Source organism: Myotis lucifugus, unplaced genomic scaffold (assembly GCF_000147115.1).
Source record: "Myotis lucifugus unplaced genomic scaffold, Myoluc2.0 scaffold_8, whole genome shotgun sequence".
NCBI classification, from domain to species: Eukaryota; Metazoa; Chordata; class Mammalia; order Chiroptera; family Vespertilionidae; genus Myotis; species Myotis lucifugus.
This window is the reverse complement of record NW_005871056.1, coordinates 15,881,059-15,899,301: the sequence shown is the minus strand read 5'-3', so window position 1 is coordinate 15,899,301 and position 18,243 is coordinate 15,881,059. Positions and strand designations below refer to the sequence as shown.

The window sequence follows — 18,243 nt, the reverse complement described above, 5'->3', positions numbered from 1 at the left end:
AAGGAACACAGTGGCTTTCCCACTGCTGGCTTACTAGAGAACAGGACAGTGGTGAGTCTTGTAGATGGCTCGCTCTTTGCTGCCCTTATACTTTGGAAGCTACATTTTCCTGCAGTTTCTTGTTGCTGTTCAGCTCAACTCCCAGAGAAACGACTGGTAAATCACATCTCAGAGAAAGGTGTGTCCAGCAGTGGTTCTCAGCCTTCCTAATGCCGCGACCCTTTAATACAGTTCCTCATGTTGTGGTGACCCCCAACCATGACATTATTTTCGTTGCTACTTCATAACTGTAATGTTGCTACTGTTATGAATCGTAATGTAAATATCTGACATGCTATATGTGTTTTCCGATGGTCGCGACCCACAGGTTGAGAACCGCTGGAAGGGCTCAATAAACTTGCAAGACCAGTGAGGAAGAATCGGTTGTTTCTTCTTTTCCTCCCACCCCTGACATGCTGCCCATCCTGACATTTCAGTATTGGGCCAGGTGAGTGGGGCCATATGGATTTTTCTTTTTTGGAGTTATTCCAAAAAAAACTATTAGTAGTAGTATTTCATGAAGGCCATTCAGGTTGCATCTGAGATCACTCATAGGGGAGCTGGAGAGAAGCACTTTCTCATCTTATTTTTTCAAAGAATATCTAGTTTTCTAAATCTAGGGCATCTGATCTTGAAATTAAAGTTTAGCCACCAACTCACATGTCACACACTCACCCATCTCCTCTCTAGGACTTTCTGCCTCTTTTACTCCATTCCCGCTGTTGTGTTTCCCACACTCCTCAATGGCCCCACTCACCTGGCCCAATACTGAAATGTCAGGATGGGCAGCATGTAGAGGGGTGGGAGGAAACGAAGAAACAACTGATTCTTCCTCACCCTTACCCCTCAGTCAGTGAGTTTTGACAAATATATACACCCATTTATAACCACCACCCAAATCAGAATTCAGAACATTTCCATCATCGCCCCTCCCCTCCCCCCCCGTCCAAAGTTCCCCAGCCCTTACCAGCTGGAACACACTGAGTTAATCTATGCTGATAGAAATAAAAGCAGTGGTAGCTTGGGGAATGACTGCAAAGAGGCACAAGGGACCTTTTGGGGTGATGGAGATGATCTGCATCTTGATGTGAGTGGTTATACCGGGGCGTATATGTCTATCAACACTGATTTCTATACATAAAATGGGTGCATCTTATTGTATATATGTTACATATCAATAAAGTTAATTGGAAAATTTCCATTGGTGTTAGTTTTAAAGCCCTGGTTATTCCTCCAACCCCTAGCTGTCCACCTTCCTTGAAGCATTTCCAGTTCTCCTGGGCCCATGGTGATCCCTTCCTCTCCTGACTCACTGCCCTCAGAATTTGTGCTGTCCACATGGCAATTCATCTAGTCTTTCTGTGTGACAATTTTATTGTTATTTAGTTTTTTATGAAATCATGACTTGTCTCCCAGCCAGATTATAAATACCTTGGGGCTGGGAAATCCATTCCTCTAAAGCAGGGGTCCTCAAACTTTTTAAACAGGGGGCCAGTTCACTGTCCCTCAGACCGTTGGAGGGCCGGACTATAGTTTAAAAAAAAACTATGAACAAATTCCTATGCACACTGCACATATCTTATTTTGAAGTAAAAAAACAAAACGGGAACAAATACAATATTTGTATTTGCATGTGGCCTGTGGGCCGTAGTTTGAGGACCCCTGCTCTAAAGCATAGGGGTCACAACTGCCAAGCATCTGGAGATCCAGCAGCCCACCTGATAGCTGCTGAGGGGACAGTGTAAGGGAGGGATTGTGTGGCCAGAGCACAGACACTGGGATGTGCACCCACAAGGATAAAAGAATGATCTAGTAAAGGGCAAGGACATGCTGTGGATGGCAAACACCCACTGAGCCAATGAGAGCCAGCCCCTTGCCCAGCACAGCTCTCATTTTGTAATGCTTTTCCTGCCTCCCCCCAAATCCCGGTGACTTCTCAGCCTGCTTCAAGCTGTCTCCAGATGTACTGGCATCATCACCTTGGAAATTCCCTTCATCTCTCTCGTGTTGGCTCCCTATTTCCTGGAGCCTACGTTTTCTTTCCTTTTGATGGAGCACACCCTTCTGCCAACAGCCCTCTCCAAACAGAACACAGAGTATATCTGAGTGTGGGGCTAATGGTGCTCCAGGCAGGGCCCAGTCAGCTTCCTCTCCTCACAGCTGAGCCTCACGTCAGGTTCCAGGCCCACCAGAACTTGCTGTAAAACATCCTTGACCTTGGGTCCTAATTGATGTTCTGGTGACCTTTCCATTCAACATTCATTCAGTGACTATATGAGAGCCAGCTATGAGCCAGGCACTCTTCTAGGCACTGAGGATAAAGTGGTGGACAAAATAAGCAAGGAAGTCCCTACTTCGATTTGAAATGTGATACTGCTGAAGTGGGGTGGGGCATGACCAAAGATAATAAGCAAGTGAACAAATAATAAATAGAGTGATTTCACATGATGATGAGTAGGATGAAGAAAATCAAACAAAATGTTGGGACAGAGGTGGTGATTCCTTGAGGTCAGGTGGCAAGGAGAGCCTCACTGAGGACGTGATATCTGTGATGTCAACTGAAGGATAAGGAGTCACCCATACTGAGATCTGGAGTAAGGGCATTCTAGGCAGGGAAGAGCATATGCCAAGGCCCTGGGGTAGAAAAAAAGCTCAACGAGTTTTGAACAGTGCTGAGTGGCTAGAGCACAGTAAGGAAGTAGAGAATGGCAGATGAGATCAGGGAAGCAGGCAGAGGTCAAATGACATAAGGCCTCGTATGTTATGAGAGTCGGGGTTTTATTCCAACTGTCATAAACTACTTTGGGTAGTTTTAAGCCTAGTCTTTGGGCCCCTCAAGGACCAAACCATTCCTTACTCATATGGATTTTTCTTTTTTGGACCTAGAATCCTGGACACTCCAATAGTTCCTGGCATAGGCTATCTGCTGAAAAGCATTTATGCAGCCTCCCATGTCTCTGCAATCTCACCCCAATTCCTACTGGGGGGCCCTTTATCACTTTGCCTTAGACTCTCCACATAACCTAAATTAAAACCTGTGTTTTCTCCCTATTTCTGCAGTCAGACTGGACCCCTCTCAGCATTTGTACCAAGGCTATAGATTATAAACTGTAGCAGCTTACCCAGTCCTAGGAGGTGGCACCAGTACCAGGCCTCATTCTGCCAGGTGTGCTGTGTCTCAAGCTAAAACAGCTCAAGGGGCCACAACAAAACCCAGTTGGGAAGACAACCCCTCCTCACAGGCCTCCACCACCTGACTCACCTTCACCCAGAGTCTGCTTGAGTAAGTCGTGCTTGGCCTGCAGCTTAGTGATGAGGTTACTGCCGTTCACATATTCTTTAAATTTCTGTAAGACACAAGGCACAAGGACATTACAGATCACAGGGCCAAGTCTCCAATCTCTGCTCTGGAATGGCCCTCTGGGACAGGGAGGTCAAAGGGAGAGCGTGTCACCCCAAGGACCCCAGTGTGGGGGAAGGGGGCCTCTGCGGCTGCTCCTTTGCTCTTCCCCATCAGACCCCAGCTGCCCAATCCCGCGAGGGCTGCAGGCATTTCAGGTCAGTTCTGGGACCACAAAGAAAGCTCAGGGGAATGGGAGCAGTGAAAGGCGCCGTTGTCAGGTGAGGACTGTGGGAGCTCTGAGTAGAGGGCTTCTTCAGTCATCAAAGCTCCACTGTGCTTCTGGGCCAAGATCAACAAACACTGAACCATCCCTGGGGCACACGGCTGAGCGCGAGTGCTCTACCGGACCTGTCAGAGAGGAGCTGGGAACAGGTCTTTCTTCACCTGGCCCCGCTCTGGAGGAGAAAGGGCTCTGCAGGCCCCAGAGACAGCCCTAGTAGAATAACCCCAACTGCATTGGGGAATCTATTTTCTTCTTTTTACAGATGAGACAGGTAAGGCTAGCACAGGGAAGTGATGTGCTCAAGCCTCCTGGGACCTCCAGGCTGCCTCTAGCTCAGAAGCCTGGCCAAGTACAATGCACTCTGAGGAGTGGGGAGGGACGGGGCCACCCAGACTAGAAATGTACCTACCTGTCCCAAGTTCAGCAGGGCCTCAGCCTCACCTCCATACAGGTACCAGCTTTCTTCGACTCCCCCACCCAGTGTCTCATCACCAAACACAGGGCTGGAGCCCTCTCTGCTGGGGCATGTCATTGCTGGACCTTGAGCCACTGCAGGTGTGGTCCTTGCCCAACTCAGTAACTACTATATGCCTGGTATAAAGTAGGTGCTGAGAGATTGAGCTAAATCCCTGACTTGATGAAGTTGGCACAGCAGGGTGAGGAGAGAAACAATAAGCTAACCAAAAAAGTAAGTAAAACACACAATTGGTCAGATGGTGAAGAAAGCTATCAATGAAAATAAGGCAGGAATGGAGGATTGGAACTTGGGGCAGACCTGGCTGCAAAGCTGACATGTGAGTCAAGGCCTGAAGGAGGTGAGGAAAGGGCCATGTAGGTACATCGGGGAAGGAGCGTTCTAAGCAGATAGAATGGCAATTGCAAAAGCCTTGAGTATGAACGTACAAGTATGCCTGTGATTGCCCAGAATCTGCCAGCTGGTTTCTCACAAAAAAATCCATTCCATTGCCCTAGCTAGAAGGTCAGAAAGGGGTGCAGAGGAGCAGAGAAATGAGCTGTGGAGGCTCAGGATGCCCCCATGTGACCTGTAAAGGAGCTTCTGGAACACCACCATCTTCCTGTGAACAGTTGTAGGGGCAAGGCTATGGGGTAGGGACTGACATGTGCATAGGTAAGATTGGGGTCACCTCACGCTGTCCCCACCTTGGTGGGTTTCTGCACCGACTGGGCTGGTAGAAGGTTGTGGTGTCCCCTCACCTTGGCCATGTCCTTTTTAGCTCCTAGGACTTGTCCCTTGGTCCTTCGGAGTCATTCCCCCTTGTATCTATAGAGCACTCGACAGTGTCAAATACATCCATTCAGTCCTCACCACAATCTTGGATGGCAAATGGGCGGAGCATTGTAATTTCCATTCTACCCAGGAGGAGACTGGAGCTCAGAGCCGTGGCCAGTCAGTGTGTGACCTTGGGCAGATTATTGAATACTAGAGGCCCGGTGCACGAAATTCATGCACTGGGTGGATGTCCCTCAGCCCAGCCTGCTTCCTCTCACAGTCTGGGAGCCCTCAGGGGATGTCCTACTGACAGCTTAGGTCCGCTCCCACAGTCTGGCTGCGGCAGCTCAGAGCACGCCCCTCTGGGCGGGTCCTCGGATCCGCTGGGGGCCTTGTTCTGAGGGCAGGCGGTGCGGCATGCCTGCCCATGAACCCTCAGTGGGAACGGCCTCAGGGCTGGGGCGGGCTCTGAGCCACGCAGCGGCTGCTCGGAGCCTGCCCCCAGCCCTGGTGTGTGGTGTGTGTCTGCTGGGGCTGGGAGCGTGTTCTGAGCTGGTCATGATGTCCTGGCCTAATATGCATATTTCTCTCTTATTATATAGGATTTCTGGCTCCATGGCCCCCTCAGGGTAAAATGAGAGTAGACTCACAGTTATCTCCAAGTGTGGCGTAAGGACCATGGCTTCCCACCGGCTGGAGAGAGGGTCAAAATGCAGATTCCTGCTCGGGAATACTGAGAGTCTAACCCCTCATTTTACACCAAGGAGAACACCACAGAGGCCCAGAAATGTTCCTCTTTCCAGGGCCCCACCTCGGGAAAGGTGGTAGTGTGGGAACCTAGGTTTTGAACAGCTTCCCATATGATTCACGTGCACACTTCAGTTTAATAACTGCTCACCTAGAGGCTCTCTCTGAATGCTTCTGTTGGCAATGCCCCCTAATTCTATCCCGTGTTTAAGAATTCACCATAAAATGCACAGCTGAGGTATAAGTAGGTGTTTTCTCTACTATGCCTCACTGCCCCTGTTAGTTGAAGCTCTAATCCAGTGACGGCGAACCTTTTGAGCTCGGCGTGTCAGCATTTTGAAAAACCCTAACTTAACTCTGGTGCTGTGTCACATATAGAAATTTTTTGGTATTTGCAACCATAGTAAAACAAAGACTTATATTTTTGATATTTACTTTATATATTTAAATGCCATTTAACAAAGAAAAATCAACCAAAAAAAATGAGTTCGCGCCGAAACTGGTTTGGCTCAGTGGATAGAGCGTCGGCCTGCGGACTGAAAGGTCCCGGGTTCGATTCCGGTCAAGGGCATGTACCTGGGTTGCGGGCACATCCCCAGTAGGAGATGTGCAGGAGGCAGCTGATTTGATGTTTCTCTCTCATCGATGTTTCTAACTCTCTATCTCTCTCCCTTCCTCTCTGTAAAAAATCAATAAAATATATTTTTTAAAAAATGAGTTTGCGTGTCACCTCTGACACGCGTGTCATAGGTTCGCCATCACTGCTCTAATCCCAAACACATAACTCAAGCCTTAGTGGGTTCGTCACTTACACCCTGGGGTTCTGGGGCCTGTGGACTCTGCCCACTTCTTCCAACCTTCACCCAGGTTTCACATGTGACCCATGAAGGAAAGAGTGCCATCAAATTGTACTTATGTCTGCATTAAAAGGAATATTACACCCTTAATAATACCCCAAATAATGTCACAACATCAAGTCATGAGGTCTACTAGCCAACCAGGATGATAAATTGAACACTAACATTAAAATATAACATTGATGACCCTTAATCATGGACGTTGGTGAATTCTATCTTTTAATTTCAAGCAGGCTGACCCCCTTTTCTGCGTCTGCCACCCAAATTGCTTCGCTTCTGCTGCCCAAGTGAATTAATACTCATATCCTTTCCTCACTTATCTTTGTATCCCATAAATTTTCTCTGCAAACATAGGTGGTCTCCAGTGGAAGTGGTGAACCTCAAAGACTGGCATTGGCTGATTCACTAAGACTAGCTATGACTTCTTTTTTGAGAACAACAAAGTTGAAGAGTGTTGGTTGGGGAGATGGGTTTTTGACAAGGGATCTGACAAGGCCTGTCACAGGTGAATGCTAGAATTGGGTTGGTTTATGACTGGTTAAATGACCACAATCTAAAGATGCTGAATGGGGGGTGGGGGGGGTCAATATTAGCCTAATGGCCTGTTTTGAACGACTCTGTCTTTGGCCTTGCCCCTGACATATCCATTATTTTTTTTATTGACAAACATTAAGGTTTGGAAGCAACACTCACTGAGTCTGAAGACCACACAAGGTCTGAAGAGACAGCATATATGGTGAACAACTGGATCAGGATCTTGTCAGTCTAGAGCAGGGGTGGGCAAACTTTTTGACTCGAGGGCCACAATGGGTTCTTAAACTGGACCGGAGGGCCGGAACAAAAGCATGGATGGAGTGTTTGTGTGAACTAATATAAATTCAAAGTAAACGTCATTACATAAAAGGGTACGGTCTTTTTTTTTTTTAGTTTTATTCATTTCAAACGGGCCGGATCCCGGATGCCCACGGCTGGTCTAGAGCCATGCACTGAATCCATGAAGAAGATCTCTAACTGATGTGATAAACATAAGACCTACCCAAGACATCACCTACTCATCCTTCAGGAGGAGGGCAACCTGGTTTAATGTTGGTGCATAGGGAATAGAGATTTAATTGGTATTAACTTAGCTTTATTTAAAAAAAGGAATATGATCTTAGGACACATGAAAAGGAGCATAGCACCTACTGTGGAAGGAGGTGAGAGTTTAGCTCTAGCCTGTGCCGGTCAGACCACATTTTGGAAGAGGCTTCGACAAATGGAACATGTCCAGGAGAGAGTCACTAGGATACTGAGGCATCTCAAAGGGAAAGCTTATGAGGCAGGACTGAAAGAACCAGATATGTCTAACCTGGAAATGAAAACCCAACTCCCTGCGACCACACCAAAGACTGTCCTGTAGAATTAGCCGCTCTCTGGATAACCCCAGAGAACAGAATCAAGATCAATGACCAGAAATCCCAGTGAGGCAGATTTTTGAAGCGAACAGAGATAAAGGAAAACATTATAATATCTATAGCCAGCCACAGGCCAAACAAAAGGGCTGCTAGGGGAAGGAGGGAGCTTTTCAACTTGGGGCTGTTCAAGCAGAGCTGGATGACTTTTTGAAGAGGTATGGTTGAATGGGATAAAGCGTCAGATGGAGGATTTAAGGTCCCTTAAAACCCCAAATTCTATGTTCACTAATCACAGGTTGAACTACAGCCTTGATGGCCCTTATCTGTGTTCCTTCTGTCCCTGGCCAAGTGGAACGTTCGCCATCTGGAATTTTACATGAAGGCCTGGCAACTCACCAGCAATTTGCATGGATCACGCAGGGCATTGTTTTCAAAGCCTGCACCCCAATTTAAGACAACGCAACACGACAACCATCCACTAAACTTCAGGGTTGTTACTTGGAGCTTGCACTTGGCTCCATACCATTTTCCTCTCACCCTAGTGAACACAGTTTGTTTTTTTCCTAGAACAGGAACATTGCAATAACCATCAATTCAAGATCAATGCCGATACTATCACTGGTGATTCACTTTCTGCATTTCACAAAGCCACGCCAGGCAACTTAATTTGGGAAGCATGTTGGAAGGACTGTCGGTCTAACTGACCCACGTGGTTTCACTGGCTCCCACTAGCTTGGGCTGCTCTTCAGAAGTCAGTGCCAGCGGGTAAGCAGACGGCGGGTTCGGGGTCCACTTACTGTAAAATAAAACATTTCTGTCTCCTGCTGGTTGGCTCTCCTTTTGGCAATGTTGATCTTGCTCATGTAGGTCTCAGAGGCAGCCGACTTTACGGACTCTGTGGACCGACTGTGTTGGAAGGCGTCAGAGACATCAAAGTCCTCCACGGTCAGCATGTCCTGTAAGGTCTGCATGGTGGCATCCAGGGTTTTTCTCACCTGGGGAAGCATGTCGACAGAAAACCGTCAGCCTCAGGATGCATTTGACACCTCAAAGTCCTTTTCCTAACCATTCCTTTATTTCTTCCACACAAAGCCTCTAGGAGGCAGGCAGGACAAAGATGATCATTCCCATTACTATATTGATGTGCAAAGTAAGGCCAGTTAGCTGGCTGGGGTGAGCATCCAGGTTGACCAATCTAAAGTCATTTTATTAGATTGCTTCAGCCAGAGAGAGCCTTGGAGAATATTGTGACGAAAAAGGAACTCAGGTTTCTTGGTTTGTTTCTCTTTACCTGGTTATAAGCCCCAAACTATATGGGAAGAAGGACAACACTATAAACACTCTTGGTTCTCTTCAGGGTGGGGACAGAGATTGGGTAAGGTGACCAGCCATCCTCCATGAATGAACTCTCCAGCTATCTGCCACCTGAGTCCTATCAAAACCCTCACAGAAGAGAGAACCTTGAGGAAGAGAGATGCCGAGACACCACAGTCTAGTCATTTCTCCAGGATCCTGATTTCTGCCTTGGGATTGAGTGGGACCCCTGGAAGGCTACACATGCAGGGCCCACGAGCCCTCACCTCACAATACCTCGTCACTGATTTGAGCTTAAACAGCAAACCCTATAATTTGATGGAGCGTAATTCCAAAAACATTTCCAGGAGAAGTCACTCAGGTCTCAACTTAAATGTCACCTCCTGGTGACATCAGGCTTCCTGACTACAATTTTTAACTTAGTGCCTATCTATGTCTAATAATCTGCATACTCATTATTTATTACTTTGTTTTCTTTTGTATTTTTATTACTATCTCTCTTTTCTCAGTGGAATATAAACTCCATGAGAGGAGGCACTATGTTGTCTTGTTCACTCACTTTACTCTGCATTTTAGCACAATGTTTAGCACATAATATATGCTTAAGAAATACTTGAATAAGTATTCGTTCAATAAAAACTTGTTGAATGAATACATTAACAACTCAGTTCTTTCTAATATAGCCTGACAGAAGCTCAGGTTCCAAATCGAGAATTCCATGATCATGAACAGCCTCTACAGAGGAACACTCGCTTCATTCTTTCTGTGGCCCTAATTTCCAATTTAAATCCATTAACATTATTATCCATACACTGTTCCATGTAAACACTTTTAAATGCTTCGGGGAAAGATGTAGGCAGGAGTAAATAAAGAAAACACTCTGTTCATCTCCTCTCTCTTCTCAGGTTTGAAAAACAAATATATAATTTGTCTCCACAAAACTTCCCCCCAGGGACTGCTTTGATTTGTCATCATCCTGAGTGACAATCTGTCTCACATTCATGTTCATCCTACTTCTGTCCTTTATGAAGACAGAGTGAACCGCCCTCTCTGCCAGGACAGCCCTCTTGAGATGTGAAAACAGGACCCTGGCTCCCATTGTCTGCTGTGAATGCGCTTCTCCCCACATCCTGGTGTCCACCAGTTGGTTGACATCCTCCCCGCATGAAGGCATCCAGGCTGGAATAGAATTTTTCCCACCTAGCCTCATCAGTCCACATCAGAATGGAACCACCACAGCTGGGCTTTCCATTTGTACCCTCCCAGTGGTAATCCTGTGCCACCAGCTGCATGGGAGATATGCTGATCGTGGTAAGATAGAAGTTCCTTGGGGCTCAGAATCCATGACACATTTAATGTGCCTGGGGTTGTTCATTTAATTGTAAAAATTAAAATACCTATTATTATTTCTTATGATAAAAATAACATAAATAACATTACAGAAAATAGAGAAAAGCACAAAAACAACAACAACACAGAAATCACCTATAATCCACAACCCAGACATAACCACTATTAACATTTGGAAGTATTTCCTTTTTTCTATGCCTGTGAATACACACAAATACATATGCACATACTCTAGTCTACCTGAGTTATGATAATACTGAACATAAAATTTTACTTTTTCTTTGTGTTTCTTTAACTCAGCATCTCATGAGCATTCCCCCTGAAAGATTCTTGGTGTGCATGATTTTAATGGTTGTGTAAAAGTCTATCTTACAGATGAACCCTAATTTATTATGTGTTCTTTGGCGAATGTGGAATCCCCAGGACAAGTTAGGCCTTTGTAAGGAAATCCCTTATAGGGCAGAGGGGCTCACTTACCTCCTCATTCTCTATCTTGAGAGTGGCCAGTCTGGACTGCAGCTGGTGGTACCGCATGAGTAATTCTGTCTGGACGGGCTGCTGTGCACTGACCTGGCACACCTGTAGGAATAACAGCCCCCACCAGCAGTCACCCAGTGTCCTCATCATCTGTGTGGAGTTAGGGCAGGAGCTATCTATATATATAAAAGGCTAATATGCTAAGTGTCCGACCATCCAACCAGTTACTATGACGTGCACTGACCACCAGGAGGCAATGCTCAACGCAGTCATGACATGCACTGGCCATTTACAAATTGACCTGGTGCCGCCAAAGCAACACTCGGCTTCCCCCAAGTGGGACACAGGCCCCTCACCACCCCAGAGCAACAGCCCACCAAATTGCTGCCGACACTGCCAAGACCCCATGGCACAAAATGCAGCCCACAGCCCAGCCCAGCCTGGAAATGGTCACTGTGGGCGCCAGGTAATGATGTCACGTAGCAACACTCGGCTTCCTCTCCCTAGAGACAACTAGCCTCCTTGCAGTTTCTTCAGCCCAGGAACACGACTTGCTTTATAGCCAGGTGCAAACATTTCACACTTTAACCAAATGTCTATGAAACCTCATCTCATTTGATTCTCACAGAAGTCCTGGAGTAGGTAGATAGGAGACTCAGTGAAATCCTATTTTCTTTTCATTAGCCGGAAAATGGAGATTTAGAAAGCTTAGAAACTTGACCCGACTGAAAAGAAGTAAGAGATGGTGGACCTTGAAAATGACTTCAGGTTTTCTTATTGTGCAGGATATAGTCAAACACTGCTGCAGTTAAATATTTTACCCTTTGTTCTCCCTGCATGATCTACAATAATAATTTGCTTTGTGTTGATATTTCCTGCTGTGTTGCTGACAATTACCTGAATGAGAAGTTGGGGTGCTTCACTGGGCTGGAAAAAGTTTGGCTACATCAGAAAGCAAGTCTAATTAAGCAAGTTTACTCTATATCTATAAAAGGCTAAGTTGACTCGCGCATGTGCGATACATATAAAGCTCTTGCTGGTGCCAATTGCATGCGTGTTTCAATCTGTCATTGTCAATCATGAATTTGGTCGACACTTCTATTATAGAGAAAGGGTAAATAGCGATATTAAAATATTTCTTCTAATTAATGTCCTTTCAATGTGCACGAATCCATGCACCGGGTCACTAGTCACTAATATCCCTATCAGATGTTGAGGAAACAGGCTTGGAGAGCTTAAATGACCTGCCAAAGGTAACACAGCTTATATTTGATAACGCCTGATGGGAACCAGGGGCCACCCTCTCTAATTGCAAAGTGTGGCCTCTCAGTTATGGTCTTCTACACTGTGCCCTCTTGAGGGTTTACTAAGAGCTCTGGCAAATCTCATAAAGTGAGACGAGTTAGTTAATTTCCAGGCAGGAAGTTATGGAAAGAAAGCAATCACCTAAGACAGTGGTCGGCAAACTTCGGCTTGGCAAACTGCGGCTCGAGAGCCACATGCGGCTCTTTGGCCCCTTGAGTGTGGCTCTTCCACAAAATACCGACTTCTGCGCATGGGCCATGAAGTTTCAATCACACTGTACGTGCGCGCCCACATGTGGTATTTTGTGGAAGAGCCACACTCAAGGGGCCGAAGAGCCGCATGTGGCTCGCAAGCCACGGTTTGCCGACCACTGACCTAAGAGATGCCAATGGAAAGAATGATGAATGGGGAACAATGAGCCAGGTGCTCCTATTCCCCAGCAGGAAGATGCTTCAGAGAGGCAACTGTGAGGTGATCGCCTCTCATGGACCATCTTCCCCAGGAGGTAGATTGGGTGAGGTGGAGGAAAGAAAATGTGGAGAGAAATATTGTTCTCCCTACATCCATTCCATCCAGGGCTCTGTCACCACCTGCAATCTGGGCTGCCTGGGGTGACTCAGCTGAGATCACAAGGAACAGCAGGGCTCTGTTATTTATTAGTTATTTACCACTAACTAGGCAACCCAAACTTTCCAGTCATTAGTAGTAACCACGAGGTCAGAATTTTTAAGGCCCAGATAAAAGGGTTGGACATGAGGGATGGGGCAGGTGTTGCAGGAAACCCTACACAGGACTCTCCTTTGCAAATGAAGAAAGTGGATAGAGCCACCTGGAGGGTCCAGCAAATGCTCTCTGCTAAGGAGCTTCCTTGTCCCTTCCCACCAAGCAAGTTCAGTGGATGGCCCAGCTGAGCTCTCACAGGATCCAGAGGCTGGCAGGGTCTTGTGCACTATTGGTCTGGGTCCTCCAAACTCCCATGTGCACGGGTGGATATGTCTTGGTGGAGGGACAGGGGCCACTAGGACAAAGTTCTGTGCACATATCCCTGGGGTAGAGATAATGGAGATGGGGAGACAGATACAATGTCTTGTGGCTATTCTCAGTTCCAAGACTAAGGCCTGAGCCCCAGAGGGGGGAACTGTTTGCATAAAGGATTTTGTGAAACTTGGGTAACCAGAGGGCTTCTTTGGGGCCAGTGACCAGTGCCTTACCCTCCCTCCCACCCCAGAATATAGCAAGAATCCGAGCAGCACAAGCACTGAAGAAAACTCAGTTGGTGGTGTGCCTCCTGTATTGGAGGGCAGGCAGAGGACATTAGCCAGAGTGGCTGTGATGAGGCCCAGACTCCAGTGATCCAAGGGAGGAACGTGAGATATTCTACAGTAACTGGGAGGGATTTTAAGGAGCACTAAGGTCCTGCAATTCTGCGGGTGGGGAACTTGAGCCAGTAAGGTTAAGGTATTAGTGGTAAACTCCTTAGCTGGGAAAGCCCTTGAACCAAGAACTTGACCCCAGGCCTCTGAGATAAACATGCTGCATGTGGAATGGGGGCTGATGGTCCCCTCCCACCAATGTACTGGGAGCACGTGGGGGAACAGATGGAAGCAGTCTCAAGCATGGGCTCCTGGGAGGAACCTACCTCATCCCCCATGTGCGGCTGGAACTCAAACTTGAGTGGAGGACAGAAGACCTGGTTGTACATGTCCATGACCGTGTGCTTGTCACTTCTGGAATCCAGGTTGTCCACCGCATTCTCAATAACATCCAGCCCCTCGTGGCGAGAGGTCTCCAGGTTGTACTCGGCTGAGAGGTAGGTCCGGAAGGTGCGGGCCAGGCTGGCATGAAAGCCCAAATCACAGCACTTGGAGACAGGCACACAACAGAAGGGTGAAGTGAGGGCCGTGAGTGAAGGTGGGACCACAAGTATTTCCTGTCCCATCATGATGACCTTTCATTCCATAGTCAAAATCTTTCATCCTGGGGGCCCTTGTGCATTTTGTAACCCTACCACACAAATCACATTAAACCCTTCAGGGAGACTTAGGATTGCAATTTGGGCAACAGCAGAACTTCTCTCAGCTTCCCAAATTCACCACATTCTTTCTCATCTCCAGTCCTTCTCACACATGCATTCCCTCTGCCTGGCATACTCTTCCTCTCTCCTCCTGCTTAAATATCCTTCCTTCAGGTTTCAGTTTAGAGGTTACTTCCTCCAGGAAGTCTTCCCTGATGTTCTCCCCACTCAGAGTTTACATCTGATGTCCCTCCTCTCGGGGTCCACATCTCTCTCCAGCTCCCTCATTGTGACACCTGCCCCGTGGCATGGCGATTGCTTGTTAACGTGTCAGGGTTATACAGGGTCAGCTCCATGAGGGCTGAGCCACTGGCTTTTGTCTACTGTAGCACCTCAAGACCCAGAACTAGTAGCTGCTCAATAAACATGAGAAGCAGCCCCAGTTCCAACACAGGCGAGAGAGGCTCTCCCTGATGACGCCACTCACAACAGTCTTTCTCCAAGCATGGCTGTCCTTCCAGCCTATCCTACGCAGCTGGTATGGAAATCAGTGTTCCATTCTCCTTTTGCTTAAATGGCCTGATTACTCCACTGATAACATCCCCAAGAAAGCTGACCTGTGCATAGTGGGCCCTCAAACAACTCAGGTTTGAACTGTGCAGGCTTGGAGTTTTTTCACTAAATATGCAGTCAGCCCTCCATATCCCAGCTTTCACATCCTCACATTACACCAATCGTGGATTGAAGACAGTATTTTTGATCCAATGTTGGGATCAACTATATGCACTGTTCTACACCATTTTATATAAGGGACTTGAGCATCTGTAGATACTGAGAGACGGCCTAGAGATGAGAAAGAATGTGGTGAATTTGGGAAGCTGAGAGAAGTTCTGCTGTTGCCCAAATTGCAATCCCAAGTCTCCCAAGTAGTTAAGTTTTGAGAGTTAAAAGTTATGTAATGGACTTTCCACTAAAGGGGGAGATTGGCACTCCTAACCTCCACATTGTTCAAGGATCAACTGTAATTCTATTTTCTTTCATGTGTGGTATATGTCTGGCAGACTAGACCTGGGGGTGCTGAACATGTCTGTACCACACAGGGAAATCCCTAGGGCTGTAGACAACCACTCCCGTATCCCCAAACCCAGCCAAGGGCCTGGGCTAGTAGAGTGTACTTGGTAAGTGCACGCTGAATATGACTGCCCGACCCAACTCTGTAGGGGCTGCAACAGGCCCACTCCCACCCACAGAAGTGGAAACTCATTTCCCAGACCCCACACGCTCACTGCCCTTCCCCTCCACCCTGGACCGTCAGCGAAGGACAGGGGCCAGCCCCTCCTTCAGCTGATGATCTGCACCAGCCCGGTGTGGGGCCCTTCCAGTCCCAGACGCCAGGTGCTCACATCGATCAGGTCGGAGACATCGTGGATGTAGTATTTGCTTATAGCTGCGTTGGTGGCAGCCAGATTCAGCAAGTAGTCATTCCGGGCCTTCGTGCACTTCAGCTTGTTCTCAGAATACTTTGCCTGCCTCTGGAAGAAGAAAAGAGTAGGTGTGAGAGCTGAGCCACTAATGGCAGGGATTTAGGGGTTTTTTGTTGTTGTTGTTGTTGTTTTGTTAATCTTCAATGAATGATATTAAAAAAAACACATTGATTTTTAGAGAGAGTGGTAAGGAGGGAGGGAGGGGAGGAGAGAAAGAAACATCAATGTGAGAGAGACACATCAACTAGCTGCCTCCTGCACATGCTCTGACCAGGCCAGGGATCGGACCTGCAACCCAGGTATGTATCCTTGTCTGGGAATCGAACCCGTGACCCTTGGGTGCACAGTGGTGCCCTAACCACTGATCCACAGAAGCCAGGGCTGGGGTTTTCTTAATGGTCACTCCGGTGATTAAATGCACTGTACCCCTCTGGAATACCTTACTCCATATGCCAGCTGAGTAAGATTTGGGCTCTGTACTCAAAAAGCTCACCTTCCATTGCCCACATATAGCCAATGACAGCACTATTCAATAAGCAGCTGCCTGTTACTGGCCTCCACCAGAGCTTGTTAATAAGACCTCCTGAGGCCTATTCACCAGCCCCCAATGGCTGACCAAAGTACTGCGATGGCCCCGTGATGTCCCAAGCCCCTCTTCCTCTAGGCTCTCCCTCATCGCCAGCTTTCTCTGCCCATCCTTTCAGAGGCCAACTTCATTCCTGCCTCTAGGCCTTCAGACTAATTGTTCTCCCTGCCTGGCAGGCCATGCTTCCAAGTCTCCGTGTGATCTGGTCCTTCATGTCCTTCAGGTCCTTACCCAAGGTCTATGTTGAACATTTTGTGGGATTGACAAAATGGTCAGCTCAGACTCTGACGGCAGCCTTGTCTAAAATGTTGCCAGCATCTCCACTGTCCCTCCCTTCATCCTCTATCATTTTGCCCTTTTCAATTTTTTTCGTTTATTTAATCTTTATTCCATTTTTAAGACATTATTTTATAGCAGTTTTAGTCTATAGCAAAATTAAGAAGATCGGTGCAGAGACTTTCCATATGCCTCTGCCCCCCACACACACACACAACCTCATCCATTATCAACAACCCCCACCAGAACAGCACATTCACTAATTATCACCCAGAGTCCACAGTTTGCCCTGGGCTTCACTCTTGGTGTCTGTATTCTATGGGTTTGGACACCATTATAGTAGCACACAGATTCGTTTCCCTGCCCTAAAAACCTGCTGTGTTCTGCCTTTTCATCCTTCCCTCCCTCCAACCCCTGGCAACCTCTTAACTTTCCTTGTCTCCATCATTTTGCCTTTTCCAGAATGTCATATGGTTGGACTCATACAGTATGTACTGTTTTCAAATTGGCTTCTTTCACTTAATCATAGGCACTTTAAGGTTCCTCTATGTCTTTTCATGGCTTGCTAGTTCATTTCTTTTTGGATCTTGAATATTTAGTCAACATTCCATTGTTTGGATTTACCACAGTTTATTTATCCATTCACCTACTGAAGGACATCTTGATTTCTTCAAAAGCACTTCTTACCGCCCAAAATTATATTTTTTACTTCTTTGTGTACTTGCTGATTTTCAGACCCCCCACTAGAAAGTAGGCCCTGTGAAGTCAGGGACTTTCTGCCTTGCTCAGCTCTGGACCTGTAACACCCAGACCAGTCCCTGCAAAAGGCAGTCATTCCGTGGTTTTCATGGGCTGTCTGGATGTGGGAGGAGGAGGCAGAGCAGGCAGCCCAGGGGCAGTGATGGCGAGGAGTCCGACTGCCGAGCAGAGTTCATGGGTTGGAGAGCTATCCCCTTACTCCTTTCAGACTAATGAGTCCCACTGCTGGGTAAAAATACAGCTCATGAGTCCCACTGCTGGGTAAAAATACAGCTCTCCTTAGAGTTTCCTCCTTCATCTAGACCTAGCTTCTTACTAGAGGTGTCCCCAGAGATCCCCTCTGACCTTTCTTTCTCCAGGGTCCACTTATTCTGGGAATTTCCAAAAACAGACTTCAGGTAATTACCTCCTGTACCAGCCATGCATCCAGCCCTCACAGAGAGTTTTGATAACCCTGACCAGTTTGCAGGGGACTACTCTGACCCTGAGACCATTTTTAGCCCTTTATGGACTCATAAAAGTTTATACCTTGGAAGTATAGTAAAGGTATTTTAGTGTAATTCATCCATTTTATAAGTGAAAAGATAACTAAAGGGGAGAAGTAGCTTTTCCAAGGGCCAAATGGCTAATTTACATACAACTCTGAACAAAACATTAGTCTCCAGACTCCCAGCCAGTATTCTCTCTACCCCCTTACATATCCCCCCATGTTGTTCTGTAATTCCCTGCCTGGTTATCTTTTTTAAAATATTTCTTTTTTTATATACATTTTTTATTGATTTCA

General features: G+C 47.0%; 1 protein-coding gene across 1 annotated transcript in view; it reads right to left on the bottom strand.

Annotated features, from left to right (window-relative positions):
• Window positions 1-18,243, bottom strand: part of SRGAP3 (SLIT-ROBO Rho GTPase activating protein 3) — a 224,737-nt gene that overhangs the window by 47,005 nt on the left and 159,489 nt on the right. Inside the window, exons 6-10 of the mRNA XM_006083900.3 lie at window positions 15,758-15,886; window positions 13,980-14,201; window positions 11,036-11,137; window positions 8,692-8,889; window positions 3,302-3,386 (exon numbers count right to left, since the gene is read on the bottom strand). Of these exons, the coding sequence (XP_006083962.1) occupies window positions 3,302-3,386; window positions 8,692-8,889; window positions 11,036-11,137; window positions 13,980-14,201; window positions 15,758-15,886 (736 nt within the window). The remainder of the gene's footprint in view (window positions 1-3,301; window positions 3,387-8,691; window positions 8,890-11,035; window positions 11,138-13,979; window positions 14,202-15,757; window positions 15,887-18,243) is intronic.